The sequence below is a fragment of the Trachurus trachurus genome, assembly GCF_905171665.1.
Source record: "Trachurus trachurus genome assembly, chromosome: 21".
In the NCBI taxonomy this organism is placed as follows: Eukaryota; Metazoa; Chordata; class Actinopteri; order Carangiformes; family Carangidae; genus Trachurus; species Trachurus trachurus.
Genome location: NC_139899.1, coordinates 2,427,300 through 2,444,138, shown reverse-complemented (window position 1 = coordinate 2,444,138; position 16,839 = coordinate 2,427,300). Strand labels below are relative to the sequence as shown.

General features: G+C 42.0%; 2 protein-coding genes across 2 annotated transcripts; both read left to right on the top strand.

Annotated features, from left to right (window-relative positions):
• The first annotated feature begins 2,193 nt into the window (after nt 1–2,193).
• On the top strand, nt 2,194–13,826 carry cops8 (COP9 signalosome subunit 8). The gene is made up of 7 exons (XM_083997411.1): nt 2,194–2,302; nt 3,007–3,077; nt 4,444–4,492; nt 4,668–4,800; nt 10,873–10,980; nt 11,185–11,247; nt 12,088–13,826. The coding sequence occupies exons 1-7, from the start codon at nt 2,231–2,233 to the stop codon at nt 12,165–12,167; spliced, it is 576 nt and encodes a 191-aa protein (XP_083853537.1). The 5' UTR covers nt 2,194–2,230; the 3' UTR covers nt 12,168–13,826.
• On the top strand, nt 6,429–8,144 carry trim63b (tripartite motif containing 63b). Its single transcript, XM_083997410.1, has one exon. The coding sequence runs from the start codon at nt 6,662–6,664 to the stop codon at nt 7,724–7,726; it is 1,065 nt and encodes a 354-aa protein (XP_083853536.1). The 5' UTR covers nt 6,429–6,661; the 3' UTR covers nt 7,727–8,144.
• Nucleotides 13,827–16,839: the final 3,013 nt, after the last annotated feature.

The following is a 16,839-nucleotide window of genomic DNA, read 5'->3' as shown; positions in this document are numbered from 1 at the left end:
CCTTCATTCTTTAGGCTTAATATATTTTCATCCTATAGGAAAAATACTAGTTCCCTATCCTCAGGTAGGGTGGAGTGAGTATAGTTGAGACATGTGCACAGTTGAAACACCCTTAATATCTTGCCAGCGCTGCAAGACTGAGCCACCATTTTTACTCAGCAAATGCATATTAGCATCCTCTTTGGTTGTGGGAAATTTGAAGAGTTTTAGCATCTCCAGTCCAAAGATATCAGCAAAAGTCTTTTTACTAGGGTAGGAATTTTACTTTACCATGTCCCTTCCACAACGAATAGCTTGTTATCCTTTTGTGACCATCAAACATAACTTACATCATTGCAAACGTCATTTTGTGCCCTAAAAACTCACATATTTCATGCTATCGTAGCATGTTAGGTCACTGCACAATCTAGAGAAATACACAAAGTGGTCAGCGAGGTACAGTTGAGACACAATGTCTCAACTGTACCCTGATAGAGTTCTGTTACATCACATCACTGTTAAATTGTGCAGTGTAGGCTACGATAACATGTTATAAGTCATAATAAGACCAAAAACACAGAGAAAATGGGGGGGAAAAAACTAATATTTGTGATACATGAACAGTGTTATATTAAAGCAGAAGTAAGTGATATATTTGTGTTAATATAGGCTAAGTCTTAAATAGTTATATCTTCCGACAGCAATCACTTACATAGAGTGTTTGGTCTGAAACACGGGTCTCTCAGTCCCTCTGCTCTGCTCTGAGCCGAGGAGAAAACATTTATCGTATCCTACAGTTTTTATCCAATGAGGAGAGAGAACGGCATGCAGGGCTGTGTGTGCAGCCAAGGGACGCCGTGAATGTGGTGACGTAGGGACGAGGACTGTTATGGTGCGTTCAAGGAAACTCGTATTTTTCCGACCGTGAAGTCGTACCAGTTCGATCTGGTACGAGTTCACCGGTCGGAAGTTACGAGTGGCCGTTATAGTGACTTTCACCGGTAAAACAGGTCGGAAAAACACGAGTGGGTTGCCTGGAACGCTAAAAAGTCGTAAGTTGTGACTTGAAGCTGTAATTTACGATTTCAAAAGCCTACCTGGAATGCAGCATTAGCGAAAACGACCGGACCACTCACTTCTGCTTTAATATACTATTAAAGCAGATATCAGTGGAATGTTTTTGTTAATATAAGTCCTAAATAGTCCTATTTTCCGTCAGCAATCACTTACATGAAGTATTTCAGCCTAAACACGAGTCTCTCCGTCACTCTGCTCTGCTGTAACCCGAGGAGAAAATTTTCCTTGTGGGATACAAGTGTTATCCAATGAGGAGAGAGAACGGCATGAAGGGCTGTGTGTGCAGCCAAGGGATGCGCGTGAATGTGGTGACGTAGCACGAGGACCAATTGATGCCTGACAAGGGCGGGGGCTGCTAACTCATGGTGCGTTCAAAGAAACTCGTACTTTGTGTTTTTCCTTCCTGTGAAGTCATACCAGTTCGATCTGGTACGAGTTCACGGGTCGGAAGTTACGAGTGGCCGTTATAGGGAACTTTCACAGACAACAGGATGGTAAAAACACGAGCTACGGGTTACCTGGAACGCTACCAAGTCGTAGTTGTGACTTGAAGCTGTAACTTACGGTTTCAAAAGCCTGCCTTGAACGCAGCATTAGCCGAAACGGCCGTGAAGCTGATATCTGCTTTAATATTATAATTTTATGTGATATAATAATATTTATATGAATAATACAATAATATTCCATAGTTTTTTTTTTTTTAAGTTTATTGCATTTACAATTGATGTTCAACCATCACCAATGGTTTTCAATGGTGTCTCAACTGTACCATGGTACCGTCTCAACTGTACACGTATGGGGTATGGTTGAGACGGGACCATGGTAAAAATGCACCTCATGTTTATGACCTGATTGTGGAAAAAATAAACAAATAATACGTTATATTCTTCAATAATAACTTAGTATACAAACAAATTAAACAGCATATGAAAAATCACTTATTTTCAGTGTATAGTTTTTTTTTTTTGCAATATCTATTCAAAAATGGAAAATCAAAAAGTGTCTCAAACGTACTCGGTCTACCCTACTCTTTCACCTAGAAAGAATTTGTGATGAATATGACCGTGTTGCTTCTGTACTTCGCCTTTCTTCCAGCTGAGGGCAGCATCGTCTCCGACCCGCTGCTCGTCCTCCACAGAAGAAGGAGATTCCGGTGCAACAGCTAGGCATCAACATGCCTACTGCTGTGATTATGGAGGAAAATTTTGATAAATTATTAGAGCAGTGTGAAGCTCAAGAACTCGAGGTAAGGAATTAATTGCGAGATTCATATCATTTTTTTTCCGACACTGAATGTTGTCTTACCGGCTTTATGTCCGTAAAGGGTCAGTAGTTTCTGGTAGCCAGTTAGCTCATGCCCAATTTATGCTAACATTATAGCACAGAAGCTAATCACTTAACGTTACGTTAGGCTCATTTCACTTTGACGCACCGCTGAATGAACCTTGGCTACACAACAGCCTGTGAATGAGCCCGTCTTTTGTGAACAATGTCAACAGACTGTGTAGAAATGAACGGAAATGGCCGAGCTGGTTACTAAATGTCACTCGCATGCTGTGGGTAACCAGCTAGCTGCACAGCGAGGTGTCTACTCTGCGCTGTGTTGGTAAACACTGTAATATTGTATCACTCAGGGTCTGGAGGTTTAGTAGGTGTTGTCAGGTTAACTGTGCGGCGTCAGGTAACCCGAGGACAGACCGCTGGTCGTCAGAAACACAGTACAACATAAAGAAACTAAGCAGTGCTATAACGTTAGCATAAGCTAATAAACATAATAACATAACAGAACTGCATGGCTGACATGGTGCGCTCTGCAGTTACTTAGCTATTGTATAGCAGCAGACACTGTGGGCAACATGTCGACTGTTATTTAAGCAAGTTAACATAGCTTAATATGTTGCTGATATAATGTTCAAACTTTAATATCACATCTGCATTTTTCCTCATCAGGCTCCAGGGGGCATCGCAACACCTCAAGTCTACGCTCAGTTGCTGGCGCTCTATTTACTTCATAATGACATGTAAGTCAAGTCTGCCTTTTCTTCAGTAGCCGACAGTTTTACATTTGGTTGATTTTAAAAGAAGCAAATATATAAATAAAGTCGAAAAAATGTGGCCAACAGGCTCAGGGCTACTCATTTTGCCCCTAAAATTTGAGTGTGCAGGTAATTTTTTCATGTGCATGTGCAACCAATAAATTTGCAGTTTTTTATTTTTTATTTTTTATTTTATAAACACTGGTTAACCATGGATGGGGCGACTCGCAAAATCTGGGATCTGTGTCATTACAGGTGGCAGGTTAATGTGTGTGAGGATCGTGAATGAAAAAACAAAAGTGAATATTTGCTTTACAAGTCGATGTATGATGAGCGCTCTTAAATTTTCTGCTTGTGCTCCTTAAATTTCAAGTTAGGGGCCACTGTGCTTCTAGTAAAAAAAAAAAAAAAAGGTAGTCTGGAGCCCTGAACAGGTATAATTTTCTTAGATGTCAAGGGACGTTTTTGAAGCACATGTTGTAGTGCATATTTTTTTTTATCAATCAGTAAAATGTCTTATTAAAGCAGAAGTAAGTGATATATTTGTGTTAATATAAGTCTTAAATAGTTATATCTTCCGACAGCAATCACTTACATAGAGTGTTTGGTCTGAAACAAGGGTCTGTCAGTCACTCTGCTCTGCTCTGAGCCGAGGAGAAAACATTTCTCGTATCCTACAGTTTTTATCCAATGAGGAGAGAGAACGGCATGCAGGGCTGTGTGTGCAGCCAAGGGACGCCGTGAATGTGGTGACGTAGGGACGAGGACTGTTATGGTGCGTTCAAGGCAACTCGTAACTCGTCTTTTTCCGACCTGTGAAGTTCTACCAGTTCGATCTGGTACGAGTTCACGGGTCGGAAGTTACGAGTGGCCATTATAGTGACTTTCACCGGTAAAACAGGTCGGAAAAACACGAGTGGGTTGCCTGGAACGCTACAAAGTCGTAAGTTGTGACTTGAAGCTGTAATTTACGGTTTCAAAAGCCTGCCTGGAACGCAGCATTAGCCAAAACGACCGGATCGCTTACTTCTGCTTTAAATAAGAAATAAGTAGTTCCCATTATCACTGATGACACTGTAAGCATTCTAGTTGTCACGCCTGTACTACACACTCCAGCTGCATTTAAAATCATAACTCCATAAATGGTATTGCCTCTAGAAGTTGCAAGAACAAGTAATATCTTGAGTAGGTGTCTGTAGGAACTTGATTGAGATGGTTTAGTCTTACAAATTATACATTGGTTTCTTAATGTATATGTGTAACAAAGTGTGCAGGTTTGGTTCTGTCTCTGTCTGACCACTGCAACTTTATATTGTACATTGATTGTCTTGTATTTATGTGCATCAAACAGGAATAATGCCAGGTATCTATGGAAGAGGATTCCCCAAGCAATAAAATCGGTAAGCATGTTTAAACGTACTACAGTAATAATAAAGGGCAGTTAAAAGAATTCAACTGTTCTGACTCAGTGTCCACTTGGGTGTGACCGTTGTTTATACTGGAATGAAAGCCACTGCCTTGTCAAATGTAGCATACTGAAAGATTTTGAAATGCTTCTCCACTTGTTGTATACAGGCAAACCCTGAATTATCAGCTATTTGGGCCGTTGGCCAGCGCATTTGGCAGCGAGAATTCCCTGGGATCTACGCAGCCATCACAGCTTACCAGTGGACGGAGAATATCCTTCCAGTCATGGAGGCCCTTCGAGGTAACAACAGAAGTCATGTCTGAACTTTCGCTCGCATCTTATTCACAGGTCATAAAAAATTTTCGATCGCGAACATTTCCAAATATTTATATGTCTCGCATTTGGCAGTCGAGACAATGTAGTAAAAGTCCCTGAAGTGATATTAAAGTAAACTAAATATTTACATATCCTCTGCTTCACTACAATCAGCAGGGGGCATGAGTGAGAACTTAGTTCTGGCTGTTATGCAACTCAGCTGAGGGGAAATATATTATGAGAAAACTTCACCCTTATTTATTTTTTTCACTCTTTGGCATTATGACATCTGTTTCTTGAAGGGTGCTACAGGTGGCTGCAACACTGTAACATATGAATGAGTTATGGCTTCACATGCTCACTTATTTACAATGATTTATCAAAGCATCCAGATTTTATTGCTGTGTCTTGTGATCACACATCCTCCCCTCAACTTTAAAGAATCACCTTGAGAAACAGCAGTGTTTGGTATTATTGCCCTCATCCTCCCAAATATTTGGACATTTGCACCATGTGATAGTTCTCTTGTGCAAGAGTGCAAGAATAGCTTGTCCCTCTTGTTTATGGAACTGTGTGTTGATCTGCTGTGGTTGCTGACGTACAGTAACGCCAGAAGACACTTGGGCGATAATTGTTTGGGTTTGAGAGAATGAAGAGTTTTTAAATCTAAATTCATCTAATTTATAGTCAGTATTACTATCAGTGTTAGTAATGAGTATTAGGATTAGTGACTTGGACTAAGACCATCATCTTCCTATCAACATTTTGCAGTTTTTTGTGTAATCTTCAACTGGAGAGTCTCTATAGCTTACTTGCTATAAATTCATGTCCAATGCTATAAATTCATCTCTAAAATTAGAACAATACAATACGGTCAAATTCTTGGACCAGCGCAAGATGGACAAAAGCGAAAACATTTGCCAAAAATGTTTTCATTGATCAAGAACGAAAGTCAGAAGTTTGAAGACGATCAGATACCGTCATACTTCCGACCATAAACGATGCCAACTAGCGATCCGGCGGCATTATTCCCATAAGCCGCCAGGCAGAGTCCGGGAAACCAGGAAACGCTGGGCAAGTTGACCACTAAATAATAATATCAAAATAACTATAAAGACAAAACGATATATTTTTATCGAAAATTGACCCGTTAACAAGTTTGGGTAATGTAGATTCATCCACAAATATGAGACTCTTTCATAACCAAAAGCAAACTCCTCAGGGTCTCTTGAAGGATGCAATCAAATCCAATTAATATCATTGGTTGACTGAACTTTAAACACATTGCTTGTTTACTTTAGTAAGTTAGACAGGTTGAATAAATGTCACACTAACTGAATGACAACACATCAAAAGACATAAAATGACAACAACAACAAGATGTTGACACTGACTTGTTTACCAGTGAGATCGGGCTCTGTCGTCAGGTGGGGGCACTCAGCCGCTCACATGGACCCTGTTTGTCTCTGCTTGCTCCACCACCTCTGTCCCTGTCAGGAGGGACACAGTGGCCACTGGGCATGTGACACATGCTGCACTGGGTGGGGTGGGGGGGGTAGTTCTGTGAAAAGATCCCAGGGCCAGTAAGCAGGCAGGAATGTTGCTCTGGTTGGTCTAAAGGATTGGGTGTCACCAGCTGTGAGGGGCCGGTATAAAAGACAGAGCTGCTAGCTCTCAACCAGAACAAATATCAGCATTTCATAACTAACAACTCACACAAGACAAGCTGCTCGTGTCTGCCCTCTATTTTGGTAACTTTCTGAAACCAACAGAGAGAGGTGAAGGATTAGTTTCTCTTTTGAGACATTAGGAAACCTATTGGTATAGCTGTAGGCACTTTCCCACAATGGACGTCCAGAGGACAGGAACTATGGTTCGACCTCCCAGCCCCATGGACAGCCTTGAGAAGCAGCTGAGCTGCCCCATCTGCCTGGACATGTTCACCAAGCCTGTGGTCATCTTGCCCTGCCAACACAACTTGTGCCGTAGTTGTGCTAGCGACCTCTATGACTCCCGCAACCCATACCGCTTTTCTGGTGGTGTCTTTCGATGTCCTACGTGTCGGTTTGAGGTCGTGCTTGATCGCCATGGCGTGCATGGGCTTCAGCGAAACCTATTGGTAGAAAATATTATCGACATCTATAAGCAGCAGCAAGAAGGCAGTGGCAGTGGAAATACAGAAACTACTCTGAAGCCGAAAGAATCCAAAGAACCTATGTGCCAAGACCACGAAGATGAGAAAATCAACATCTATTGCCTGACCTGCCAAACACCAACCTGCTCCCTGTGCAAAGTATTTGGTCAACATAAGGACTGTGAGGTGTCACCTTTAGGAAGCGTTTACGAGACCCAGAAGGGTGAGCTGAGTAATGCCATCGATACCCTGGTGGCCAGCAACGGGCGCCTCCAGGCTCTGCTGAACCAGATGGAAGACGCCTGCCGTGCCGTGCAGGAGAACGCTCAGCGCGCTAAACAGGGGCTAGCCGAACGCTTTGACCTGCTGTACGCCGTCCTCGAGGATCGCAAGACCGTTCTGCTGGAGCAGATCGGTAAAGAGCAAGACGAGAAGGTGGCAGCTCTGCGAGCGTTGGCTCAGCGTTACGGCGAGCGGCTGCAGTCCAGTACAGAGCTCACAGATTCAGCTGTGAGAGCACTGGAGCAGAGTGGCGCTGCTGAATTTCTGGTGGCCTCCAAGGGCCTCATCAACCAGACCAAAGATGCTGCTAAAGGCTCCTTGGGAGAGGAGAGGCCAGAGCCAGGCTTTGAGAAGATGGACCACTTCACTTTGTCAACAGAGCATGTTGAAGCAGTCCTAGCAAAGATGGACTTTGGGGCGTGTGAGGATGATGAATTTGAAGATGCAGAAGAGGAAGAGGAGGAGGAGGAGGAAGAAGAAGAAGAGGAGGAATAATGCACATTGAAAGAGAAAGTGTTTATGGACTTGAAGGAAATACAGTAATTTGTGCTTTGGAGGAATTTTCTTTATGGCAGGGACTGCATTTGATGTAGAACCAAAGATAAGGCTACAGTGGATGTGGGCTAAATGGCTTGCCCTTATTGTCAGTGCAATATTCAAGTGTCGTGTTCGTACCTTTTCTTAAATTCCTTTTATACTTTTGTACTTCTAAACCAGTCATGGAAAAATAGGGTAGATAAATGTAAATTTACAGAAAGTCTGAAAATGGCTTACACATAGTTTTCCTCGTAGGTAGCGTATTTAAGTTGTTGTTGTAGTAGTTTTCTCATTTTGTGTTGAGTAGTCATCTACCTGTAATTTCCAAATCTGTCTGTCTAATTGAACATGGAATAAAACTGCATGAAGTTAACAATCTATTTTCTTTCTTGACATTTAAATGAGGGGCACAAAAAAAGAATGACCAGTATTATTTTTGTCATAGAGATTGTCCTTGGAGTGCTTCTATCAAAATGTTTCCCAGTCTGTTGGTGCTCTTACTTGGCAATAGACTGTATTTAAAAATAAAAGCCCTTGCCATGTCCTGTGCTTTGCCTTTGCCGGTGAAAAGTGGGGGCTATTTTTAAGAGGTGAGAGGCTGAGAAATGATAGTGGCCCTGGAATAGACTGGACTGTCAGGCAAGTCGAGACCAGGTCCTGTTTCTCCTCCATAAAACTCCCATCCACCCAACCATGTACATCTTGCTCAGCAACTCTAACCCATCTTCACAGAGCCAGAAGGGCATACTAAAGAAAGGCTGGTCCAGTTGCCACAGGAATCATCTCCTAACGGTCAAGGGGCCATGGTAAAAATACATGACTGTCAGGGGACTGGGTTTCAAAAAAACCCCCTCACAGTGACCTGCTTGGCTCTCTGTGGTAAGCATTTGCTCAGAGGCCTCAATGCTTTCCTAAGCCAGTCAGGTGCAAAACAGTTGGTCCAACACGAGTAGCAGTTTTATGAATTCTGATCCATTGTTAACTTTTAACACATGCTGATTACAGAGGAAAAACACAATCACTTTTAGTCATTTATCAGCAGTAAGACCACACAATGATAAAACAATTGTGTTTCATCCACATCTGTCTTTAACCGCAGCATTAAACCCTGCTTTAATCATTATATTGACTAAAGAAGGGCTGAATTTACTCTGAAAATATAACTGACTGAAAACAGAATAAGACTTGAATTAGTTCAAACACAAATCACGTATTCCAAGTGGCTGTTTTTCTAGCATTTCTTCATAATTTTAGATAAGTTCAATAACAGTGAGAACAGGAAGCCCCTTGGACAGAAGAATGGGAAAGTGCTCCTGACAAATCTCCAGCCGTCCCCTCACAGCTGTCTCTTCTCATCCAACCCACTTGTTATTGTTACAGCCGCATCAGACCGGGAGCTGACTGTTGATACACATAAACCGTTGCTAAGCTATAAAACACAGCAGCAAATACATGGCTGCCGTGTGTGTGTGTGTGTGTTGTCCCCTGTTGTTGTGTGAGGCCCCGTCACTCATGCCATTATCTCCACCAGCGACAGCACCATGTCAAGTCAGGTTGGAAAAATAGAGCAGCTGAGATAGTCGGGGGGGGGGAGGCAAAGCCAGTGCTCTGCTGATAAAGACTGAAGTGACTTGTAGAGCTCAAGCACTGCACACTGCCCGTGATCCATCCTAAATGACATTTGGAAAAGCGGTGGAAAAGTTTAATTTTATTGTTTTCTTTGAGCGCACAATCAATTCAAGGTCTCCCTGACAACAAATGCACCATTTAATTTAAAGCAAACTCAGATGTTACAAGTAATCAAGGCAGGAGAACTTTTGTTTCAACAAGTTTTTACTTTTGATTACAGACCAGCTCCAGTGAGAGTTGCAGCTGTGCGTGACGGAATTCATACATGGGCTCAGGAAGAGCAGCTCAGTTTGAACATTAACATAAACATGAGCTCAAGCCCACAGACTCGACACAACCAAACCATAAAGGGATAGTTCAACATTTTGGCAAATTGGCCCATTGCCACAATCCCTGTTGTTTTAAGAGTAGGTCCCTGTAGGTGACTTGACAAAGCCCTTGTCTGGCTGAAACGTTGTCAATAAATCTCTTGCAACTGGAGCTGAGTGTGCGGCGCTCTTCTTTTCTTTTCTTTCAGGAGTAGGTTTGTTCCTTTAATTGTCGGTGCAAGCTATTTTTAGAATGGCGCAGCAGAGCCGTGAGCTGCTCAGAGCTACACTAAATGGGATTTCTTGGTTTCCCTCATCAAACTCATGAAATAGTCACTCCAACAACTCCAAAACGCTCTCGTGGACAAGTTGTGACCTGCACATTCACCACGCTATGAGATAATAACAGAACGTTACAAGACAGAGTTGTTTTTGAGGTAAATTCATACAAAACTGCTGATGCACGGTCCCATCGGGGGCAGTTTTTCATCAAGCAGTCTCTGTGTTTACCTCTAAAACAACTCTGTCTCATAACGCTCCTTTATTATCTCATAGCGTGTTGAATGTGCAAGTCACAACTTGTCCACCAGAGCGTTGTGGAGTTGGATTGTGTATTTGATGAGTTTGATGAGGGAAACCAAGAAATCCCATGAGCCTCCGTAGCGTAGCTCTGAGCAGCTCACGGCTCTGCTCCGCCGTTCTAAAAATACCTTGCACTGACAATTAAAGGTAACGAACCTACTGCTATGACTATAGGGATTGGGCCAATTTGCCAAAATGTTGAACTATCCCTTAAGTTGGAAAATTTAGTGGGAATGAAAAAAGGAAAATAAATCAAGTGTTTTTTCAACATTTACTTGACATTTTACCAAAACGCACCTTGCTAATGCTCAAAACAGAGCGTGGCCTCTGCTTCAAACACCTGTCAGTCTTAATAAATAGCTGTGTGCGGTGCTGTTGCCAATTAGCTGCTTTGTTTACAAAAAGCAAATCTCTCAAATGCCATGTTCAAACATAACCACTGTTCCTGTGCGTGTGTGTGTAAGCTCACAGGAAGTTGGCCATGTTCTTTATACACTTTTTAAACAGAGCCAGAGCTCAGTTTGAGGATGTATGTGCTCCACATGTATCCGTCTTGATGCTAACGTCTCCGTGGATCCTTCACAGAGAGCACGCGGCAAAGGGCGTACAGTCTGGTGGCCCAGGCCTACACCTCCATCACAGCAGAGGACTTCGCTGCCTTTGTGGGCTACACTGTGGAGGAGGCAGTAAAGGGTAAGATTTATGCTGCCTGCGCACACTATTTTTTATTTTATTTTTTATTATCATCATGATTCAGAAGATAATGATTTATATGTTTTTGGTAGCCTAGTAAAGAAAAACAGCATTTCTACGGGGATGTTTGGGAGTTAATTTCCATTTCGCAACACTTCATATTTTTGCTGATGAGGGTATTTTCTCCTCTGTTACTGTTCAAAGGTGTGGTGAGCCAAGGCTGGCAGGCTGACCCTGCCACCAGAATGGTGATGCCCAAAAAGCCAGGTAGGTGGCGGTATTGTTCTTCAAAATCATGCGTGACCACAGCCCACTGTTTGGAGTTGTTTGAGTAATCTTGCATCACTTTCCTGCTACTCTTCCTCCTAGATTTTATTAGACAACCATAAAATGCATTTAGGAGTCATTTTGATCCCCTAGAAAGATTGATGACATTTTTCTTTTCCTGGAATTTCTTCAGTTTTTGATTTGTTTAAATCCCCCCAGTGTAATATCCCTACTCCTAGACCAATGCGCTCCGTCCCCTTCCCTTTCTTCACCTGTCTTCCCTCTAGTCTGTCATGTCACCACGTGTCCTCAAGAGACAGGGTCACGGATTGATCATAGGAGAAACCTATTGATTTATGCAGACGAGGAGGAGGCTGTGGTCTGTCCTCCCCTCTGTAATCATCAGATCTTAGCGCTGAAGCATCTGCTCTGCACATGTCCAGCCCTGAAAACGCTAACCCACTCACCATTAATCCCCACATGTCTGGGTTTTTTTTTTTCCCCCTCCTCTCCACACCACCACTGGAACTTGCTGTTGGTGATTTTGGTTGTAGAGTTGATCTCACACAGGAAATCACCCTAGTTAGGATCGATATTAAATGTTGTAATGATCTCCAGGTTTACGTCTCCCGGTCACATCTAGACTGTGTAGGTGGTGTTGTTAAACGGCGATCCGATGTCAAGATGAACTTGAAACCTCTGCCCTGCTGAGTGAGAACACGTGGGCTGTAGAGTTAAAACCGGAGAGACGTAAGAAGATCGATAGCTCTTGGCACAATGAGGAATCCCCGGTCTGACTCAACTTCTCCTCCTCCGTGTTTCTCTCCTCTCACTCAACAGATCCTCCCCCCGTCTCTTTGGTTCCAAATGAGCAGCAGTTGGCTAGACTCACTGACTACGTGGCTTTCCTCGAGAACTGATAACCCACCACAACCACTGGCACCCTCTTTTTTTCGCCTGCTTGGTACTGAGGAAGAATACAACTTTGGATAGACTCTTCCTCCTTCCTACTTCCTGCAAAGTCCCACTCCCTGATAGAAGATGAACCAAAAACACACCCGTCATCTCGCATGAATGCTGCAAGCTCTTCTCCCAGACCTGCCTATTTATGTTCATTGACTAATACAGCTTCCCCTGTTAATTCATATCCTGTTTTTTTTTCTTCTTCTCATTTCAAACTACAATGTTGTATTTATATTTTTGTGCTCTTTGAAACCCACCTCATGTGTACATTTGGATCTGGTTTCAGAGTAGGTATTACTTAGGAGGTAAGCTTCACATCACAGTTAGTATGTTTTTATTGCTAACCTAACAAACCCCTCCCCACACAATAGAAACACACACCCAGTATGCACAGTACGTCCACTCTGTTTAAGCACTTAAAGGTTGCCTTGAAACAAATGTCAGGTGACAGAAGGCTCAGCATGCATGCATCACCGTGTGGAGTTCAGTCTCAGACCTCATACTTTGAAGTTTATGTTTTGACTGGTGAATAAATATTTTTTGCTGTTTCTAATTCAGTATTCTTTTATTTCTTATTTTTTAAGACTTTTGTTTGAGATGGATTTTGTTTGACAGATCAGCCTGGGCTCTATCAAGGATGTTGAATATTTCGGTACATCTGGGCTCTGGAACTTTTCAATATCACTTCTGTCTCATGAAAACAAGTTTGCCTTTTTTCCTGAAGCTTGGCACTAACACATTTGAGACATGGGGGGAATGTGTTAGGGAGCTTAGTAACTTAAGGTCCCATATTTTCAACTTTTCCTGTGTTTTTTTTTTCAGGTGTTGATCTGAATGAATGTTGTCTGATGTGATAATACAAAACCAGAGCAGATTTGAGGTGCCCAGAGAAACCCAATCCTCCAAGGTTGAATGCTTGAATGATGGGTGGGGCTTGGTGCATTGTTGTGACATCACAAAGTTACAGAGGCCCTGACAGCTGTTCTGAATACATGCCGCATGCATTTCTCTGTGGACTGAGGCTCTGATACTGCCACAGTATTAATATAGAACCTGGAGCTGCTTTATGAACAAAAAACACATGGACATCGGCCTTTTATACTGTATGAGTCCTTTAATATTAGATCAAATAATGACAGTCTGAACGGTTTCATTTTTTATAGCTCAAAATGACATGGGTTCTTATGGTAAGTTAAATGAGTTGCATCTTAATCATGGTGTTGAAACTCATTAACCCTACAAAATAAAAGTCTTCTGGTTATTTTTTTTTTCTTTTTGTCTTCTGTCAGTCCCTTCTGCAACCCTTATGTGAATTTGAAACATACACGACTTATTCAGTTTTAAGTTATTTGATCTTCACTGTGGCTTGACATGGAAAGGAAGTGGCACACATTTGACGTGAATTAGTGTGAAATCATTTACATCAGGGCCATTCTCTGTGTGCTTGTTGTGGCCTGAAACTCATTTACCACATGACATGGTGCGTTTTCCTTTCACCATGGCACATTAAGAGTCCACTGCAAACATGGAATATGCCAGACTTAACATCAAGCCTCTTTACATTTACATCTGCCTTGTTGGGCATGTTAAAGAGATATATTGTGGAAGTTCATTATGTCTGAATGTAGTATTTAGTTTTCCTTTTTCTTGTCTTGTGAAAGAAAAAACGAAAACTAAATGTTAAAGGGATAGTTCAACATTTTGGCAAATTGGCCCATTGCCATAATCCCTATATAGCAGTACGTAGGTTCCTTACCTTTATTTGTCAGTGTGAGCTATTTAGAACGGCCGAGCCGAGCGGCAAGCTGCCCAGAGCTAAGCTACAGAGGCTAATGGGATTTCTTGGATTCCCTCATCAAACTCATCAAATACACAATCCAACAACTCCAAAACGTTCTTGTGGACAAGTTGTGACCTGCACATTCACCACGCCATGGGATAATAGTGGAACGTTACAGGACGTAGATGTTTTAGAGGTAAATCCCATAAGCCTCCGTAGCGTAGCTCTGAGCATCTCGCAGCTCTGCTCGGCCATTCTAGAAATAGCTCGCATCGACAAAAAAAAAAAGGTAAGGAACCTACTGCTATATGACTATATGGGCCACTTTGCCAAAATGTTGAACTATCCCTTTAAATTCATGTTAATAGCCTAATAAGGCTGCATCCTCCTCTGCATTGCTTTGTTTCACTGTTAAAAACAGATTGACTCATTGTTCATGTGGCTTCTTTTTTTCCCCCACTCTTTATCCTGAATTAATGTTTTAATTTGCTCTTTGCTATAAATGGAAATGACTCCGCGTGTGTTTGTGTATCATCAGCTGTATACAGACACGTGTTGACTCCAGCCCATGTCCAGGCATGTGTTGAAGCAGCAGTGACAGCTCAGCATGCCTGAGTCAGTCAGCAGCACAAGTGTGAGGAGGTAACTGATCCTGAGTCTGCTCTGTGTCGCAGCAGGACTAAATTTGAACATGTTGGCACAGCTTCGCGTCTCTGCTGCGCACACAAAACGCTGAGCTCTGAACGTAGCAGTGCAAAAACACATCGAAGTAGACTACACAATGTGTTTGCCAACTGGTTCAGAAAGCTCAATATCAGATGACACGGTAGGAGAAGTTAGAACGAGTCGAGGCACTGACAGAACCGAAAATAGGTGCAGATGCTCAGCTGAATCATCATCACGGGTGGTTGACCTGGAATTTTGGCATAGGCTATGTCATTGAAGCGTGGCCGGTTAGCTCAGTTGGTTAGAGCGTGGTGCTAATAACGCCAAGGTCGCGGGTTCGATCCCCGTACGGGCCAACAGTAGCTTTTCATCAGTGTGGGTCATCTGGCTCCTAGAACGCTCCTATCCCCCTTCACGTGCTGGTGTCGACGAGCAAGATACTGAATCATCAGTTCTCCATCTATTAATAGATTCTATTAAGAATAGATTAATTGTGATTAAGAAGTAGGAGATTAAAAAACAATTTTTAAAAAAACACTTGAATTTATATAACTATATAGGCTATGGTTAGATTATAGGCAAGGCATCTTTATTTATATAGCCTAGCATATTTTATACCAAGGCAATTCAATGTGCACACAAAACTTTTTTTTTTTTTTTTTTTTAATAACAGCATAAAAAAGGGGGGAAAGAAGAATTAAAAAGTAAAAGAAAATAGATAGTATTATAGTATTAAAGTACTTAAAAAGAACTCAGCTAGGCCTATAAGCACATGAAAAGAGAAATGTTTTTAACCTGGATTTAAAAGTGCTCACAGGGGCTGATCTCAGTTCTGCTGGTAGTTTGTTCCAGACAGTTGTGAGCAGCATAACAGCTAAATGCTGCTTCACCATGTCTGGTTTGAACTCTGTGCTCTACTATCTGACCTGAGTCAGTAGATCTCAGAGCTCTACTGGGTTTATACTCTACTAACATGTTCATGTTAGTAATTCATGTATTCTGGACCTAAACCATTCAGTGATTTGTAGACCAGTAGCAGAACTTTAAAATCTATTCTGTAGCTGACTGGGAGCCAGTGTAAGGTCTTAAGAACTGGGGTGATGTGATCTGATCTCTTTCGAGCTGCAGCGTTCTGAATGAGCTGCAGCTGTTTGATACTTTTTTGGGGGGAGTCCAGTCAGAAGACCGTTACGGTAGTCAACACTAAAACACAAATGATTAAAGAATAACAGAAAAAAATGTCTCATTTTTACAAATGCACTGTCTTACCTTGTCTAAACAGTGTTTGTCAATAAAGTTGTTTGGATTACAATTCATTACGAGTTCTCTGTGAACTCACCTCAGTGTCTCTAAGGTTTCCTCTGTTGTCTGACTGCAACCTGAGCTCAAGTATGTCAGTGTGCGTGAGTAACTCAAGTTTTCAGATGTTTTACCTTGTTAGTCTCGGGCAGCTTTGTACCATTTAATGTCACTGTTAATGAATTTGAAATGGTTGCTCTAAAGGTTTAAACACTTTCGGTGTCAGTGTGCATGATAAACATGTACCTAACTGAACCCCAGCTGTTTTTGATGGCTATTCCCTTGCAGTATAATTCTATCCTCAGTGTGTGTGTATTAGTGTGCGTGTGTGCATGGCTGACTGAGAACCAAATGACAAAGTGCTGTGGAGAAACACATTTCACAGTGCTGTGTGCTGTGAATTCAAAGCTTCTATAAATATTTGTGTGTACATTTGCAGGTTTCCTGCACAGAATAGAGGCCCTATGCACCAAGGCTCTCTAAACATCTTTGACTTAATGAGTGAGAACTATAGGTTTAGTCCTGCATGTGGATACTATCAGTCTTCACAGTCCAGCTTTGATGCTCTGTAAAACCCTTTCAGTGCATTAATGCAGGGTAACTGGATCCGTGTAGATAACTAACACAGTTTAAAGATTCATATAATACATAAAAAATGTCAAGACATTGTTGAGAAGCAGCTGGGAGAACACTTTTAAGTGAGGACATAAGGTCATACTGTGCTTCCAGAACAGGCTTCCTGGATTTCTTTCTTTTTTTTTTTTTTTTTACTGCAGCAGAGTTTAACAGTCTCGTGTTGGTTCAGTGAAAAAGACCAGTTAGAATCCAGACTGTTTCTCTTAATGGTGATCTTTTCTGTTTGACTGGCCTTTGTGAAGTGCCCA

Bases quoted from the DNA above. Each gene is read 5' to 3' on its own strand.
- trim63b (XM_083997410.1), top strand. From the start codon at position 6,662: ATGGACGTCCAGAGGACAGGAACTATGGTTCGACCTCCCAGCCCCATG.
- cops8 (XM_083997411.1), top strand. From the start codon at position 2,231: ATGCCTACTGCTGTGATTATGGAGGAAAATTTTGATAAATTATTAGAG. The intron at 2,303-3,006 runs GTAAGGAATTAA...TTTCCTCATCAG, and splicing joins GTGAAGCTCAAGAACTCGAG to GCTCCAGGGGGCATCGCAAC. The intron at 4,493-4,667 runs GTAAGCATGTTT...TGTTGTATACAG, and splicing joins TTCCCCAAGCAATAAAATCG to GCAAACCCTGAATTATCAGC.